At 62.7% G+C, this 16,836-nt stretch overlaps 3 protein-coding genes and 1 non-coding gene across 7 annotated transcripts; 3 read left to right on the forward strand and 1 right to left on the reverse strand.

Moving 5' to 3' along the window:
- The first annotated feature begins 690 nt into the window (after positions 1 to 690).
- On the forward strand, positions 691 to 1,716 carry SNAPIN (SNAP associated protein). Its single transcript, XM_052702987.1, has 4 exons — positions 691 to 832; positions 1,031 to 1,077; positions 1,171 to 1,289; positions 1,382 to 1,716. The coding sequence occupies exons 1-4, from the start codon at positions 723 to 725 to the stop codon at positions 1,484 to 1,486; spliced, it is 381 nt and encodes a 126-aa protein (XP_052558947.1). The 5' UTR covers positions 691 to 722; the 3' UTR covers positions 1,487 to 1,716.
- Positions 1,717 to 1,907: 191 nt separating this feature from the next.
- On the reverse strand, positions 1,908 to 5,596 carry ILF2 (interleukin enhancer binding factor 2). Of its 4 annotated transcripts, XM_052702981.1 has the most exons (15): positions 5,495 to 5,596; positions 5,373 to 5,415; positions 5,114 to 5,155; positions 4,384 to 4,488; positions 4,202 to 4,279; positions 3,960 to 4,062; positions 3,818 to 3,883; positions 3,610 to 3,726; positions 3,439 to 3,517; positions 3,219 to 3,306; positions 3,015 to 3,076; positions 2,654 to 2,768; positions 2,486 to 2,576; positions 2,127 to 2,296; positions 1,908 to 2,050 (listed from the first exon to the last, which is right to left on the reverse strand). In XM_052702981.1, the coding sequence occupies exons 1-14, from the start codon at positions 5,497 to 5,499 to the stop codon at positions 2,136 to 2,138; spliced, it is 1,155 nt and encodes a 384-aa protein (XP_052558941.1). In that variant the 5' UTR covers positions 5,500 to 5,596; the 3' UTR covers positions 1,908 to 2,050; positions 2,127 to 2,135. The 4 variants fall into 4 exon arrangements, with proteins under 4 accessions (XP_052558941.1, XP_052558940.1, XP_052558942.1 ...); XM_052702980.1 differs by having other exon boundaries at positions 1,908 to 2,296; XM_052702982.1 differs by lacking the exon at positions 5,495 to 5,596 and having other exon boundaries at positions 1,908 to 2,296; positions 5,372 to 5,415.
- Positions 5,597 to 5,873: 277 nt separating this feature from the next.
- TRNAM-CAU (transfer RNA methionine (anticodon CAU)) lies at positions 5,874 to 5,945 on the forward strand. Its single transcript has one exon. It is a non-coding gene; the product is annotated as a tRNA-Met (tRNA).
- Positions 5,946 to 6,347: 402 nt separating this feature from the next.
- On the forward strand, positions 6,348 to 16,833 carry NPR1 (natriuretic peptide receptor 1; the record flags this gene model as incomplete). The annotated part of the gene is made up of 20 exons (XM_052703003.1): positions 6,348 to 7,050; positions 7,775 to 7,977; positions 8,275 to 8,388; positions 8,820 to 8,955; positions 9,684 to 9,775; positions 9,866 to 10,001; positions 10,075 to 10,159; positions 10,233 to 10,353; positions 10,453 to 10,527; positions 10,674 to 10,751; positions 10,822 to 10,926; positions 11,057 to 11,128; positions 11,236 to 11,395; positions 11,471 to 11,626; positions 13,744 to 13,912; positions 13,988 to 14,134; positions 14,442 to 14,634; positions 14,735 to 14,909; positions 16,550 to 16,648; positions 16,721 to 16,833. Coding segments are annotated over exons 1-20 (3,111 nt in total), but the record flags the coding sequence as incomplete, so codon positions are not given.
- Between the last annotated feature and the right edge of the window lie 3 nt (positions 16,834 to 16,836).

The raw sequence follows: 16,836 nt of genomic DNA on the forward strand, positions 1-16,836 counted from the left end.
GGTTGGGGGATGTAATGAAAGGGGGGGTGGGAAAAAAAGGGGGGGGGTTGTAAAAGAAAATGGGGAGATGTAAAAAAAAAAAAGATGGGGAAAAAAGGTGGGGAAAATGGAAAAGAAATGGGGGGAATGGGAAAAAAAAAGAAGTGGGGAAAATGAAAAAAAAATGGGGAAAATGTGGGGGAAAAAAGTGGGGAGAATGGAAAAAAAGAAAAAATGGGAAAAAATTAAAAAATAAGGAGAAAAAAGAAGGAAAATAAAGAAATAAAGTGGAAAGGGAAGAAAATAAGGAGAAAAAAAGGGAAGAAATAAAGGGGGGGGAAGGAAAAAGAAAAAAGGGAAAGTAAAGAAAAAGATTAAGGTGAAAAAAAGTAAGGAGAAAATAAAGGGGAAATAGAAAGAAGTAAAAAAGGGGGGAGAATGGAGTGGAAAAATGGAGTAAAAAAAGTTTTAAAAATAGTTAAAAAGTAAAAAAAAGTGCAGAAATGAAGTTTAAAAAAAAGTAAAAAAATAAAAAGATGTAAAAAAATGAAGTTAAAAAAAGTTTAAAAAAATAAAGGAAAAAAAGTTTTAAAAAAAACAACAAATTACCCGAAAAAAGCGGAGTTGCGGCGGATTTGAGGCGGCGCTTCATGGCGGCGCTCGGCGCATCGCGGACTCCGTTTCCCAGCAGCCCTTTGCGCGCTGACCGGAAGTGCTCCGTCATCACTTCCGGTGACGCTAAGATGGCGGCGGGGAGCGGCGGTCCGGCGGCGCGGGAGCTGTTCGCTGAGGGGCTGCTGCAGTTCCTGCGGCCCGCCGTGCGGCAGCTGGACGGGCACGTGCATGCGGTCAGGTGCGGGGCCGTGCGGGGCGGTGGGCCGCGGTTTGGGCCTGCAGGGCGCTGTGCGGGCCGGGACGGGGCAGGGGCGGCTGCGCCCGTTTGCGTTTGGGGTGACTTGGGGGCGAGGGGCTCTCATAGGGGATAACGGGGATCGCGTCGGGGGTGCGCGGGGGCTGCGGGGCTTCGTCACCGACTCAGCGCTGCTTGCAGGGAGAGCCAAGTGGAGCTGCGGGAGCACATCGACAGCCTGGCGACAGGTGAGGGGTGGGGGGTCGGTTCCGTGCTGGGGGGGATCGTCCGGCTGCCGTCGGGGCTGCGGCGCCCCGTGGCCACTGCGTGCCGTCCCGCAGAGCTGTGCCGAATCAATGAGGATCAGAAAGTGGCTCTGGATCTCGATCCCTATGTGAAGAAGCTGCTGAACGCCCGGCGCAGGGTGGTGCTGGTGAACAACATCCTGCAAAACGCCCAGGTCAGATGTTGGGGCTCCGTTGTGGTTTTTAGGGGGGAGGGAAGAGGAATTGCCATCGCTTTGTGCTCACGGCTGCTGTTCTGCCACTCCAGGAGAGGCTGCGGCGGCTGAACCACAGCGTGGCCAAGGAGACGATGCGCAGGAGGGCGATGCTGGAGGCAGCAGGCGGATACCCCCAGGGTCTGCCCAGCAAGTGAGCCCCACTGCAGCACCCAGCAGGACCCACAGCCGCCCCTGGGAGCTGGAATGGAGCAGAAGCTCTGAGCGGGGAGGTGCCTTACAAAGCTGGGAGCCCCGTGTTGGCAGCACAGGAGGGGAGCCTTGCAGCCTGCGGTGCTTCAGCTGCAGCAGAAGGAACTGGGGGACTCTGTTGTGTTTTTAGGCTTGTAGGCACTGTAATAAAAGGGACTGCGTGTTGCTTACGGAATGGCGAGGCAGTGTGTGTCACAGACACGGCCTTACAGCGTGTGCCTCAGTGGAAGCAGAGCCAGCACAAACAGAAGGGGAATTCATCACCCCCAGGTAGAGCTTGTCAAGATTAAGACTCCCTTCCAGGTACCGGAGCTTTAACCCCTTTCTGTAGCGTGCATTTTCTCCCCCAAAACAGACAGAACTCACTCAAAAGGGAGAATACTTTAATGTCAACCTATAAAAACAAATACAAGGGACAGACGATGGGTGTGTTTGCTGGGGTTGATTTCGTTCCTCTGCTCAGTTCTTCGAGTGCTTCCTCCAGGAGCAGCCGGTGGTGCTGAGCTGCGCTGCAGGGGCAGAGCAGGGGCTGTGGGAGGCAGAGCTCTGCCCAGCCTCTTCCTGCTCCCTCCTCTCAGGCTTTACCTGGGCAAATCACTCCTGGGTCTCCATGCTTTCCTCCTCCTCGCCCGCAGCGGGTTCTTCCTGGTTTTCCTCTTCCTCTTCTCCTTCTTTCTTCTCTGGAGGTTTCTCGTAAGCTTTCTCCGAAGGCGTCACTATCACTCCGTCCCACGTGGACATTTCGGAAGCCAGATCTGCAGGAAGGGGAGCTGAGCACGCAGCTCACAGCTCCGTTCCCGGGATGCGCCAGCAGGGGGAAACGCAGCCACCGACTCGTCCCTGCAGCTGAGCGGCTGCCACCAGCTGGAAGCCGCCCCTGCGAGCCGCCGCTCCGCCTCCTAACAGCACTGGAGGAACCGCTCCCAACCCCAAAGCCTGCTTACAGCTGGCGTCGCCCTCCTGGCCCAGGATCTTCCTGTAGCCTCCATGAGAGAGGATCCGGACCAGCGTCTGCGCCGTGTAGCACACCATGTCCTGCAGGACGAGGACGGAGTCACAGCAGGGACGGATCTGAGTCCCTTTCTCCCCTCTCTGCAGAGGAGGTGGCTCACCTGCTGCTCCAGAGTCATGACCGTGTGCACCCTGAAGTTGCCACTCTCACAGGGGTCGGTGATACCAACGGATCCGGGAAGGAAGAGCCCAGCAGCCAGGATCTGAAGGCAGCGCCTGCAGGATGAGATCTTTCATGTTAGGAACGAAACCGTTCCCAGCACGGCAGCGGCAGCAGACAGGAGGCACTCGGGCACAAAGCAGCTTCTGATGCGCTGGGGAAGAAGTCGAGCACTGAGCACAGCCTAGGAGCTGCTTGGCCTCAGGTCTGCGAGGCTCTGAGACAGCAGTGCTTTTATTTGGCGTGTTCAAAACGGAGGTGGGAACGGGGGGTTCACAGCAGAGAATCAACTGGACGCGGACCTGTAGGCGATGTTGAGAGCCAGGGGCTGCCTGGTGGGGTTGTTCATCACGGCGTAGTGCCCCTGAGCGGATGGAAAGGAGACGTGAAGATGAGAGCGAAGCACAGGCATCCCAAATCCCACCGCGGGGGCTACAGGGAGCCGTGCAGGCACTCAGGGAAACAACCCTGAGCACGTGTGGCACAACATCAGCATTCATCCTCACCAGCAAATCCAGAATCCAGGGGGTGAGGGGCTCAAAGCCAGGGAACCGAATCCTCAGGTCCTTCAGCAGCCGGATTAAGACCTTCACCCTGGAGGAGGTGATGGGAGGAGAGTCCATAACGCATCCTGCCCGTTCCTGCAGCCAGAACGGGAGCTCGCTCTCCCCCCACCCTCCACCATAAAGATGATTTTGGGCTCTGTGAACCGCAGGCCAGACTCACGTGGACTGAGAAGCGTTCTCTTCAAACCACCGAGCGTGTCTGATGGCGGCCAGGGCGCTCTGCAGCACTTTGATGTCCACTGAAAGAAGCAGCAGAAAAGCCCGTTTTATAAGCAGAGCAGCTGCAGGCCGGGCAGGCAGACGTGGGGCAGAGCCAGCAGAGCCCCCTCACAGTGCAGCTCAGGGTCCAGCTTGCGGAGGTTGGGCGGCACCGTGGTGATGAGGATCTTCACCGTCGCGTCGGCTGAGCTGATCTCAAAGCCAGTTTCGTTGGTCAGCATGGTGAGGACTGGAGAGAGAAAGGATTTCCTTACAGAGAGGCTGGGAAACATTCCCAGTGCCCAGGAGCATCCTCAGCTCTGTGCCTGGGCTCTGCGTACCTTCACTGGGGTCCTGCGCTCTCAGGCTTTCCACTACTTTGTTTCCCAGGGCTGCCACAGCTTCCACTGGGGAGCGGCAGAAAATCAGAAGAGGATCCAAGCGCTGCCGTCCCGCAGCGGCCCAGGAGCTGACAGTACTCACAGGTGGGTAAGATTTTCAGGATGACAACCAGATCGGCCACGTTGTGCCCCGTCGTCATGGTGCCCTTCTTGTAGGAGCCGACCTGGCGAACCTCCTCGATTTGCTGAGGGAAAGAATAAAAGGAGAATGAGCGAAAGGAGAGGCTGAAAGCAGGGCCGTGTGCTGCAGAGGACGGTTGGCAGGGAGGATCAGCATCCCCTCAAACGTCTCCTCGCAGAGCGCGATGAACGGCTTCGACTCACCACCTCGAAAGTGCCTGGTGCTACAATGAGGTTATCGATCACGTTGTTAATTTTGGTCACCAGAGAAAGGATAGAAGCCTGGAAAGGAATCGCAGGCGGGGGAGAGGCAGCATGGGTCAGTCATCCCACAGCCTGCAGCAGCATCCAGCTGAGGAGGCCGAGCAGAACCCCCCGCACACAACCTGTTCTGCAGCAGTCGGTGCCAAATCCTGGTTCCTTTTCAGCAAGGCTTCGCTGAAGGCGCTCTCATCAGCTGCAGGCTTCACCCGAGGGAAAGCCATCTCACACTGCAACGGGATCAGGCGTCAGAACTGACACAACACGCGGATTTCGGCTTTGTTTTCCATGCCCAGCATTCGTTTCTTTCCTATCCCCAACCGTGCTGCTCTGTTTGGCGCTTCTGTTTTTATGTTAGGCTCAAGGAGCGCCGAGAGCTGCCTGCTGTTCTGCAGGAGCACAGGGGAACCGCTGCAATTCCCCTGGGCTGATTCTGTGCCAAAGGATTAAACAGCACCACGCAGAGCGAATCTGACCCCCAGCAACGGGTGTTTGTTAACTGCCAAACAAAACAAGCACGGCTTTGTTTGCTCTGGACTGGGGAGCGTTTCGGTCGCTATGACAGCAATTCACAGCCCCGGGGCTGAGTGGGGGAACTCGTTCTGCCTGCAAGGCACGGGGAAAAGAAACCGATTTCCTCCTGGAAGGAGCGGGAATCGCCCCCAGCCCGATCGGGGAGGTCCGACGCGGCGCTGACCGCATCCCGGCCCACACGCACCGCCTCCGGGGTGCGGCTCCGCGTCCGGTTCGGTTCTGAGCCCTTCTCAGGGCTTTCCGGCCGCACTGCCGGAGCTCCCGCCCGACAACGAGGGAAACCCAGCCTGCGAACAGCTCGGTTGGACGCGGTTTACTCACGACATAGAAATCAAAGGGGATGTGCGGCACAAAGGGCCGGAACCTAAAGGGGAGAGAAAAAAGCGCTTCATTCCCCGCCGTGCCAGCGGGAGCGGCCCAAAGGGAGCGGGAGCGGGAACGGGAACGGGAGCGGCCCTCAGCCCCCCGGCCCTGCGCTACGCTGCAGCCCGGCCCTGCCGCCCTCCCCCTCCCCCCACCCCTAGGCCTGCGCTGGGACCCCCCGGAGCAGAAGCGGGACTCGCCCACTGCCAGGGCCTCCCCTGGAACCAAAGCGTCCGCCACGGCCTCTGCCTCGGTCGCCCCTGCGGAAGAGAAAGGAAGGAAAACGTTAAACGAGCGGCGGCGCGGCGCCGAGCCCCGCTGCCCCCCGAAGCTCCGCACCTCATCGCTGCGCCGCGACGAACAATGACCGCCGCTCAGACACCACCGGGCTGCGCTCCCGCACCCCGCAACAAGCCGCGCGCCCATTGGCTGCCGGCCCCCGCGAAGATGGCTAATGGTGAGCGTCCGCTGAAGGCCATTGGTTTGGCTAGCCGTCAATCTGCGGCGACGGGTTTTAAGCGGCCAATCATTAATAGCTGCGGGAAAGGAGGGAGGGACGAGTGGGTGCGCAGTTGGGCGCATGCGCCAGGATTACGGCGACCTCTGGAGGGAGTCCAGCGCTTTGTGAATGGGGCTGAGAAGAGCGTGGTGGGCATGCGCAGCTGAGAGGCGGGCTTGAAGCAGTTTCATATACAGCAGTGGAGAGGTGTTAACAAGCAGCAGAGTGGCGCAGCGGAAGCGTGCTGGGCCCATAACCCAGAGGTCGATGGATCGAAACCATCCTCTGCTAGCTGAAATTTTTTCCCTCTCGTCTTCTGTGTTTTTTTTCATTAGGGCTTTAATTAAGTAATTTAATTACCGCCGTCGCATCCAACGCTGCGCAGTGCCGCTCCGCGGGCGGCTCCGACTCCATCGCGGGGCGGATCGGCGGTGGGCGCCTCGCGTGGGGTCACCGCTCCGGCGGGTCGGGAGGGGGCGGCGCGGGGCGATCCCAGCGCGGGCTCCGTCGGCTCTCAGCCCTACGCGGGTCCCAACCGCGCCGCCCCACGAGGGATCTCCCCCCGCCCCGTGGGCGCGCACACACACGGACACGCGTGGGGCGGGGTTGGCGACGGGCGGGCACGAAGGGGTTAAGGCGGCAGGCAATGGGCGCAGCCCTCCGTCGCGGCCGGGGAAGGACGGGCCGGGCGCGGGGACGGGGCCACTCGCGGCGATGCCGGCGGTGCTGTGCGGGGCGCTGCTGCTGTGCGGGGCGCTGTGCGGGGCCCGCGGGGCCGCGCTCACGCTGGCGGTGGTGCTGCCCGAGCGGAATCTCTCCTACCCGTGGGCTTGGCCGCGCGTGGGACCCGCCGTGCGCCTGGCGGCCGCCGCCGTGAACGCGCGTGGGGATCTCCTGCCCGGCCACGCGCTGCGCTGGGTGTTCGGCAGCAGCGAGGACCGGCACGGTTTGTGCTCCGAGATGGCAGCGCCGCTCGCCGCCGTGGATCTGCGACTCGCCCACCACCCCGCAGCCTTCGTGGGGCCGGGCTGCGTGTACGCGGCCGCGCCGGTCGCGCGTTTCACGAGCCACTGGGGGCTGCCGCTGGTGACGGCGGGGGCCGAGGCGCACGGCTTCGACGACAAACGCGAGCAGTTCGCGCTGACGACGCGCGTGGGGCCGAGCCACCGCAAACTGGGCGAGCTGGGAGTGCGGCTGCACCGGCGCTACGGGTGGGCGCGGCGGGCGCTGCTCGTCTACTGGGACGAGAGGGTGGACGACCGGCCGTGCTTCTTCGCGGCCGAAGGGCTCTACGTGCAGCTGCCGACGCTGCGCAACATGACGGTCCTCGACGTGGTGTTCCGCCACCGCGGGAATTACTCCTTCATCATCCAAGAGATCCGGCAGAAAGGGCGCGGTGAGTGCGGGGCGCTGAGGGGCGGTGCGGCGGGGGCGCGGAGCTTCGCGGCGGTGCGGTGCTCCCAGCCGGGGGTGCGCGGGGCGGTGCGCGGTGCGGAGCGGCCGCCCGAAGGGGAGAGCCGGAGCGCACAGGTGTGTGCGGGTGAGAGCCGATGTGCGGGGTTGAGTGCGGGGCTCAGGCCGTGCAGAGCTGCAAACAGGTGCGCACCGATCCGATCCGCACGGCTGCACGCCCGTATGCGCGCCCGCACAGCGCTGGGGACGGTCCGGCACGCGTAGGACCCCCGCGCGACCCCGCAGACCGGAGCCGTCCGAATGCCCCCCGCCCCACCTTCCCCACCCCCGGAACGGCGGCATCGGGGCTGCGGTGCTGCCCGCCCGCACCCGGTGGACCCGGGGGAGGGGGGGGGGGGGGCACCGTCGGGATCGCGGGCGCCGATCCGGGAGGAGGAAACGGTGTCGGGAAAACAGGAAACGTCGGGCCGGGCCCCCGAGGGGGCGGCGGGGCAGCGGGGCAGCGACCCCTCGGTGTCCCCCTCCGGTACCCACCGGGGTGTAGCGCACATCGGGCGGGGTGCAGCGCCGCGAGTTTGTAAAGGGGGTTCTGAGGTTTTCCCGTTACTGGTAATGTTGGGAGGGGGGACGGGAGGAGGGGGGGGGTTCACCGCCCCCATTGGGCTCGCACTCTGGGGGTGGCCGCGCCGTGACCCACCGCCCCGCAGTGGTGTACGTGTGCTGCGCTCCGGACACGTTGCGGGAGCTGATGCTGCAGGCGTGGCGAGAGGGGCTGACGCGAGGAGATTTCGCCTTCTTTTACATCGACATCTTCGGAGCCAGCCTGCAGGGGGGGGGGCGATTCCCCGACCCCCAACGGCCCTGGAAGCGAGGGGACCGCCACGATGACAGCGCCCGGGAGGCCTTCAAGGTGGGCGGCGGAGCCCCATCCCCAAATCTCGGCGCGCCCCTACGGGTGAAGCGGCCCCGGGCGCGCACCCACGTGTAAATCCTCCCCCCCCCGGCCCTCCCCTGCCCACCCCCTGCTCACTGCTGGCAGCTCTGTTGGAGGAAGGAAGCGACATTCATTTCCCCAGGTCCCAGCGGTGCCTGCTGCTATTAATAAGGGCGGCACAAAGCCAGTCCTGCCCGGGGCTCGGGGACCCTCCGCGGGCCGTACCCGCTGCCAGCCCCCCCCCTCGTGTCCCGTCGTCGTCCCCCCCTCCAGGCCGTCACCATCATCACCTACAAAGAGCCCGAGAACCCCGAGTACCGACCGTTCGTGGCGCGGCTGAAAGAGGAGGCGCTGACCCACTTCAACTTCACCATGAGGGACGGACTGGTGAGGAGCGGGGACGGGGGGCGGGGACACGGGGTGGAGCTGGGGACATTGGGGTGAGGGGACGTGGGATGGGGATGGGGACATTGGGATGTGGGGACACAGGGTGGAGATGGAGACATTGGGGTGAGGGGACGTGGGATGGAGCTGGAGATGCTGAGAACACGGAGTGGAGGTGGGGACATTGGAGTGAGGGACGCTGATGATATGAGATGGAACTGGGGACTTTGGGGTGAGGGGACCTGGGATGGGGATGGGGACACTGAGGACATGGGGTGGAGGTGGGGACATTGGGGTGAGGGGACACGGGATGGAGCTGGGGCTGCTGGGATGGGATGCAGGATGGAGCCAGGCTGCTGGGGGTGGTGGCACACGGAGATGTGGGGCTCTTGGGGATGAGGGGACGCCGTTCCCACTCCGCTCTGTGCCCTCAGATGAACTTCATCGCGGCCGCCTTCCACGACGGGGTTTTGCTCTACGCTCACGCTGTCAATGAGACCCTGCAGCGCGGCGGCTCCATCACCAACGCCTCCGCCATCACCCAGCAGATGTGGAACCGCACCTTCTATGGTGGGTGTCCATCCCCACCCCATCCCACCCCACCCCATCCCACCCCATCCCCATCCCCACCCCATCCCATCCCCATCCCATCCCATCCCATCCCATCCCATCCCCATCCCCATCCCCATCCCCATCCCCATCCCATCCCATCCCATCCCATCCCATCCCATCCCATCCCATCCCACCCCATCCCATCCCATCCCATCCCATCCCATCCCATCCCATCCCATCCCATCCCATCCCATCCCATCCCATCCCATCCCATCCCCATCCCATCCCATCCCATCCCATCCCATCCCATCCCATCCCCATCCCCATCCCCATCCCATCCCATCCCATCCCATCCCATCCCATCCCACCCCATCCCATCCCATCCCATCCCATCCCATCCCATCCCATCCCATCCCCATCCCATCCCATCCCATCCCATCCCCATCCCATCCCATCCCATCCCATCCCATCCCATCCCCATCCCATCCCCATCCCATCCCACCCCATCCCATCCCATCCCATCCCATCCCATCCCATCCCATCCCACCCCATCCCATCCCCATCCCCATCCCACAGGACTTACTGCCACCCCACAGCCCCACTCCCAGTTGGGTGTTTTGGGGTCAGACGAAGCAGGCCGAGGCTGTGCAGCCCCACAGGGCACCAGAGCCGCTGCCCCCACCAGCACACTCCTCCCCATTCTGGGCTCCCCGGCCCCCCTCCCTGAGCCCCTCATCCATCCCCAGGCGTCACCGGGTTCCTGAGGATCGATGAGAACGGGGACCGGGAGAGCGACTACACGCTATGGGACATGGACCCCACGAGCGGGGACTTCCAGGTGGGAGCTGCACTGGGATGGGGAAACCCCACATCCCCACGGGGATGTTCTGAACCTCCCCCTTTCCCCCCCTCCTTCCATCCCACCCAGATCGTGGCCAACTACAACGGCACCACCAAGGAGCTCCATATGGTGCCGGGACGCGACATCCATTGGCCAGGGAACGCCGTCCCCTCCGACGTCCCCCCGTGTGGCTTCGACCACAGTGACCCCCAGTGCCGGAAAGGTGAGCGGTGGATGGCTGGGGACACGACCCGGGGGGGCCCGCAGCCCCTCACCACCCCCCTCTCACCCTACAGCCAACCTGAGCACGTTGGAGGTGCTGTCGCTGGCGCTCAGCCTCGTCCTGCTGGCCATCACCATCATCTCCTTCTTCATCTACAGGTGGGACGCGGGGAGGGGGCGGGGGGTGAGGAGGGGACCCTTGGGGGGGGTCTCACCCCGCGGTTGGGTGCAGGAAGCTGCAGCTGGAGAAGGAGCTGGCGGCCGAGTTGTGGCGCGTGCGCTGGGAGGACCTGCAGATGAGCAGCATGGAGAAGCACCTGCGCAGCGCCGGCAGCAAGCTCACCCTGTCCCTGGTGGGCGTCTGCTGCAGCCCCGCATCCCCTGGGGTGGGATGGGGTGGGATGGGGATGGGGTGGGTTGAGCTCATCCCACGTCCTTTCCCCACCCCGCAGAGGGGCTCCAACTACGGCTCGCTGATGACGGCAGAGGGGCAGTTCCAGGTCTACGCCAAGACGGCGTATTACAAGGTATGGGGACACGGGGACACGGGCTGTTGGGTTCTTGGAAGGGCTGCTGGGTTCTTGGAGGGGCTCTTGGGTTCTTTGAGGAGCTGTTGGGTTCTTGGAGGGGACCCCCACCCCACCGGGCGCCCACCACCCCGCCTGTCCCCCAGGGCAACCTGGTGGCCGTCAAGCACCTGAACCGCAAGCGGATCGAGCTGACGCGCAAGGTCCTGTTTGAGCTGAAGCACGTAAGTGGGGCTGGGGAGGGCTGGGGGTCCCCGCCGTGGGGCAGAACCCCACGCTTTTGCCGCCCCTCAGATGCGAGACGTCCAAAACGAACACCTGACGCGCTTCATCGGCGCCTGCACCGATCCCCCAAACATCTGCATCCTGACCGAGTACTGCCCGCGTGGGAGCCTGCAGGTGCCGGGGGGTCCCTGCGCCCCCGGGGGGGGGGACCCATTGCGCACAGCCCACCTTGCGTTGGGGGCTTGGTGGCCCCTGGTGCCGCCTGGGGTTTGGGGACAGCGCTGTGCCCTCCCTGCGTCCCCAGGACATCCTGGAGAACGAGAGCATCACTCTGGACTGGATGTTCCGCTACTCCCTCACTCTTGACATCGTTAAGGTAACGAGCCGCTTCCAGCAGGGAGCCCCATTCCCGTTTGGGGATGGGGGGCATGGGGGGACGACGACACCGTGTCCAACCCCCCCTCCCCTCTCCCGCCCTACCAGGGGATGCAGTTCCTGCACAACGGCGTCATCACGTCCCACGGCAACCTCAAGTCCTCCAACTGCGTGGTGGACAGCCGCTTCGTGCTGAAGATCACCGACTACGGGCTGGAGAGCTTCCGCGTGGCCCCAGACGGCGACGATTCCCACGCGCTCTTTGCCAGTGAGCCCCGTCCCGCTGAGCCCCACACTCCGTCCCCGACGTCCCTGCCCGGCTGACCCCGTCCTGGTGCCGCAGAGAAGCTGTGGACGGCACCGGAGCTGCTGCGCATGGAGGCGCCGCCGGCCCGCGGCACGCAGAAGGGTGATGTGTACAGCTTTGGCATCATCCTGCAAGAGATCGCGCTGCGCAACGGCGTCTTCTACGTGGAGGGAATGGACCTGAGCCCCAAAGGTGAGAGGGAGGGGGGGGCATCGCCTGGGACGTGCCGGGCTGGGGGCTTTGACCCAGAGGTGGGTTATTGGAAGGGCTGTTGGGTTCTTGGAGGGGCTGTTGGGTTCTTGGAGGGGCTCTTGGGTTCTTGGAGGGGCTCTTGGGTTCTTGGATGGGCTGTTGGGTTCTTGGGGGAGCTGTTGGGTTCTTGGAGGAGCTGTTGGGTTCTTGGAGGGGCTGTTGGGTTCTTGGGGGAGCTGTTGGGTTCTTGGAGGAGCTGTTGGGTTCTTGGAGGGGCTCTTGGGTTCTTGGAGGAGCTGTTGGGTTCTTGGAGGGGCTCTTGGGTTTTTGGAGGGGCTCTTGGGTTCTTGGAGGGGCTGTTGGGTTCTTGGATGGGCTGTTGGGTTCTTGGATGGGCTGTTGGGTTCTTGGAGGGGCTCTTGGGTTCTTGGAGGGGCTGTTGGGTTCTTGGATGGGCTGTTGGGTTCTTGGAGGGGCTCTTGGGTTCTTGGAGGGGCTCTTGGGTTCTTGGAGGGGCTTTTGGGTTCTTGGAGGGGCTGTTGGTTCTTGGAGGGGCTTTTGGGTTCTTGGAGGGGCTGTTGGGTTCTTGGAGGGGCTGTTGGGTTCTTGGAGGGGCTCTTGGGTTCTTGGAGGAGCTGTTGGGTTCTTGGAGGGGCTGTTGGGTTCTTGGAGGGGCTGTTGGGTTCTTGGATGGGCTGTTGGGTTCTTGGAGGGGCTGTTGGGTTCTTGGAGGGGCTGTTGGGTTCTTGGATGGGCTGCTGGGTTCTTGGAGGGGCTGTTGGGTTCTTGGAGGGGCTGTTGGGTTCTTGGATGGGCTGTTGGGTTCTTGGAGGGGCTGTTGGGTTCTTGGAGGGGCTGTTGGGTTCTTGGAGGGGCTGTTGGGTTCTTGGAGGGGCTGTTGGGTTCATGGAGGAGCTGTTGGGTTCTTGGAGGGGCTGTTGGGTTCTTGGAGGGGCTGCTGGGTTCTTGGAGGGGCTGCTGGGTTCTTGGAGGAGCTGTTGGGTTCTTGGAGGAGCTGTTGGGTTCATGGAGGGGCTCTTGGGTTCTTGGATGGGCTGTTGGGTTCTTGGATGAGCTGTTGGGTTCTTGGAGGGGCTCTTGGGTTTTTGGAGGGGCTCTTGGGTTCTTGGAGGGGCTGTTGGGTTCTTGGATGGGCTGTTGGGTTCTTGGATGAGCTGTTGGGTTCTTGGAGGGGCTCTTGGGTTTTTGGAGGGGCTCTTGGGTTCTTGGAGGGGCTGTTGGGTTCTTGGAGGGGCTGTTGGATTCTTGGAGGGGCTCTTGGGTTCTTGGAGGGGCTGTTGGGTTCTTGGAGGGGCTCTTGGGTTCTTGGATGGGCTGTTGGATTCTTGGAAGGGCTCTTGGGTTCTTGGAGGGGCTTTTGGGTTCATGGAGGGGCTCTTGGGTTCTTGGAGGGGCTCTTGGGTTCTTTGAGGAGCTGTTGGGTTCTTGGAGGGGCTGTTGGGTTCTTGGATGGGCTGCTGGGTTCTTGGAGGGGCTCTTGGGTTCTTTGAGGAGCTGTTGGGTTCTTGGAGGGGCTGTTGGGTTCTTTGAGGAGCTGTTGGGTTCTTGGAGGGGCTGTTGGATTCTTGGAGGGGCTGTTGGGTTCTTGGAGGGGCTCTTGGGTTCTTGGAGGAGCTGTTGGGTTCTTGGAGGGGCTCTTGGGTTCTTGGAGGAGCTGTTGGGTTCTTGGAGGGGCTCTTGGGTTCTTGGAGGAGCTGTTGGGTTCTTGGAGGGGCTGTTGGGTTCTTGGAAGGGCTGTTGGGTTCTTGGAGGGGCTGTTGGGTTCTTGGAGGGGCTCTTGGGTTCTTGGATGGGCTGTTGGGTTCTTGGACTCACTATTGGGCTCATGGATTGGCTACTGGGTTCTTGGAAGGGCTGTTGGGTTCTTGGATGGGCTGTCGGGTCCTTAAACCTATTGTTGGGTTCTTGGAGGAGCTGTTGGGTTCTTGGAAGGGCTGTTGGGCTCTTAAACCTATTGTTGGGTTCTTGGAGGGGCTCTTGGGTTCACAGATCTGTTGCTGGGGTTTATTGTTGGAGCTGCTGTTGGGTTCTTGGACTTGTCGGGTTGTTGGAGCCAACAAGTTTTCGGGGTTATTGATGGGTGCTCAACCCTGCAGAGATCATCGAGCGGGTGAAGAGTGGCGAGCGCCCCAGCTTCCGCCCCTCGGCCAACGTGGGGTGCCACATGGAGGAGCTGGGCCAGCTCATGCAGCACTGCTGGGCCGAGGACGTCCTGGAGCGCCCCGACTTCAACCAGATCAAGGTCCAGCTCCGCAAGTTCAACAGGTGCCTCCACCTCCCACCGCCCCACAGGAGGAGCCCCCAAACGTCCCCACGCAACCACTGACCCCCGTGCTGCAGGGAGAGCAGCAGCAACATCCTGGACAACCTGCTGTCGCGCATGGAGCAGTACGCCAACAACCTGGAGGAGCTGGTGGAGGAGCGCACCCAGGCCTACCTGGAGGAGAAGCGCAAGGCTGAGGCTCTGCTCTACCAAATCCTGCCCCAGTGAGCCCCCAACCCCCATAACTCCCACCCCAAAGCCAGCATCCCCTTCCTCCCCCCTGCTGGGTGTGCTCTGCACGGCCGGAGCTGCTCGGAGGAGCTGGGAGACCCAGGGAAGCCCCCGATGGAGGCGGGGTGATCAGAGGGACTGCGAATCCCAAGGATCCCCCTACAGGTTGGGGCGCCCAAAGGACGCCCGACCCAACGCTGGGTCTCCCAGCGACGGCGAGCGACAGCGTGATGGGGGGTCGGGGACATCGAGAGGGGGGGGGTCGCGTCCCCCCCCTCACCCACCTCCCCGCATCCCCAGCTCGGTGGCGGAGCAGCTGAAGCGCGGGGAGACGGTGCAGGCGGAGGCGTTCGACAGCGTCACCATCTACTTCAGCGACATCGTGGGCTTCACGGCGCTGTCGGCCGAGAGCACCCCGATGCAGGTGGTGACGCTGCTCAACGACCTCTACACCTGCTTCGACGCCATCATCGACAACTTCGACGTCTACAAGGTGGGGACGAGGGGGTCTCATCGTCGTCGTCGTCGTCCCTCCCCCCTGCCACGGGATGGTGGTGACCTCGCGTCGCATCCCGCCGGCGATGTCCCTCCAGGTGGAGACCATCGGGGACGCCTACATGGTGGTGTCGGGGCTGCCGGTGCGCAACGGGAAGCTGCACGCGCGCGAGGTGGCTCGCATGGCGCTGGCGTTGCTGGATGCCGTCCGGTCCTTCCGCATCCGCCATCGGCCGCAGCAGCAGCTCCGGCTGCGCATCGGCATCCACACGGGTCAGCGGGGCGGACGTGGTGACCGTAGGGGGCGTCGGGGTGGGGTGGGGATGTGGCATCTGTAGGGGGTGTTGGGGAGGGGATGGGGATGTTGGGATGGGGATGTTGGGATGGGGACGTTGGGATGGGGACGTTGGGGGTGGGGATGTTGGGATGTAGGGGTGGGGATGGGGACGTTGGGATGGGGATGTTGGGGGTGGGGATGGGGATGTTGGGATGGGGATGTTGGGATAGGGACATTGGGATAGGGATGTTGGGATGGGGATGTTGGGGGTGGGGATGTTGGGGGTGGGGATGTTGGGATGGGGATGTTGGGATGGGGACGTTGGGATGGGGACGTTGGGGGTGGGGATGTTGGGATGTAGGGGTGGGGATGGGGACGTTGGGATGGGGATGTTGGGGGTGGGGATGGGGATGTTGGGATGGGGATGTTGGGATAGGGACATTGGGATAGGGATGTTGGGATGGGGATGTTGGGGGTGGGGATGTTGTGATGGGGATGTTGGGATGGGGATGGGGATGTTGGGATGGGGATGTTGGGATGGGGACGTTGGGATGGGGACGTTGGGATGGGGATGTTGGGATGGGGACGTTGGGATGGGGACGTTGGGATGGGGATGTTGGGATGGGGATGTTGGGATGGGGACGTTGGGGGTGGGGATGTTGGGATGGGGACGTTGGGATGGGGACGTTGGGATGTAGGGGTGGGGATGTAGGGGTGGGGATGTAGGGGTGGGGATGGGGACATTGGGATGGGGATATTGGGATGGGGATGTTGGGGGTGGGGATGTTGGGATGGGGATGTAGGGGTGGGGATGGGGACATTGGGATGGGGATGTTGGGGGTGGGGATGTTGGGATGTAGGGGTGGGGATGTTGGGGTGGGGATGTAGGGGTGGGGATGTTGGGATGGGGATGTTGGGATGGGGACGTTGGGATGGGGATGGGGATGTTGGGATGGGGATGTTGGGATGGGGATGTTGGGATAGGGATGTTGGGATGGGGATGTTGGGATGGGGATGTTGGGGGTGGGGATGTTGGGATGGGGACGTTGGGATGGGGATGTTGGGATGGGGATGTTGGGATGGGGACGTTGGGATGTAGGGGTGGGGATGTAGGGGTGGGGATGGGGACATTGGGATGGGGACGTTGGGATGGGGATGTTGGGGGTGGGGATGTTGGGGGTGGGGATGTTGGGATGGGGATGTTGGGGGTGGGGATGTTGGGATGTAGGGGTGGGGATGTAGGGGTGGGGATGGGGACATTGGGATGGGGATATTGGGATGGGGATGTTGGGGGTGGGGATGGGGATGTTGGGATGGGGATGTTGGGATGGGGACGTTGGGATGGGGACGTTGGGATTGGGATGGGGTCATTGGGGTGGGGATGTGGCATTTGTAGGGGATGTTTGGGGGTGGGGATGGGGATGTGGCACCCATGTGGGTGACTGGGGTTGGGATGGAGACCCGGCATCCAAATGGGTCAACGGGTCGGGTTGGGGAAATGGCCACTCACATTGGTCAGAGAGGATGGGAACACGGCATCCATGTGGGCTCAGAGGGGATAAGGGCAGAGATTTGGGCAACGTGGGTGAGTGGGGGGGGAGGTTGGGGGGCCGGGGGCTCACGGGGGGCCACGCAGGGCCCGTGTGTGCCGGTGTGGTGGGCCTGAAGATGCCCCGGTACTGCCTCTTTGGGGACACTGTGAACACGGCCTCACGCATGGAGTCCAACGGCGAAGGTGAGGGGGTGTGGGGGTCAGATGGGGGTCGGGGGGCACCCATGGGTGCTGATGGGGCCGGTCCCCATCCAGCCCTGAAGATCCACATCTCGGCGGTGACCAAAGCGGTGCTGGAGGAGTTCGGCTGCTTCGAGTTGGAGCTGCGGGGTGATGTGGAGATGAAGGTGAGCGGCCGCAGCCCCGAGCCA

This window comes from Tympanuchus pallidicinctus, unplaced genomic scaffold (assembly GCF_026119805.1).
Source record: "Tympanuchus pallidicinctus isolate F22 unplaced genomic scaffold, pur_lepc_1.0 scaffold48, whole genome shotgun sequence".
NCBI lineage: Eukaryota > Metazoa > Chordata > Aves > Galliformes > Phasianidae > Tympanuchus > Tympanuchus pallidicinctus.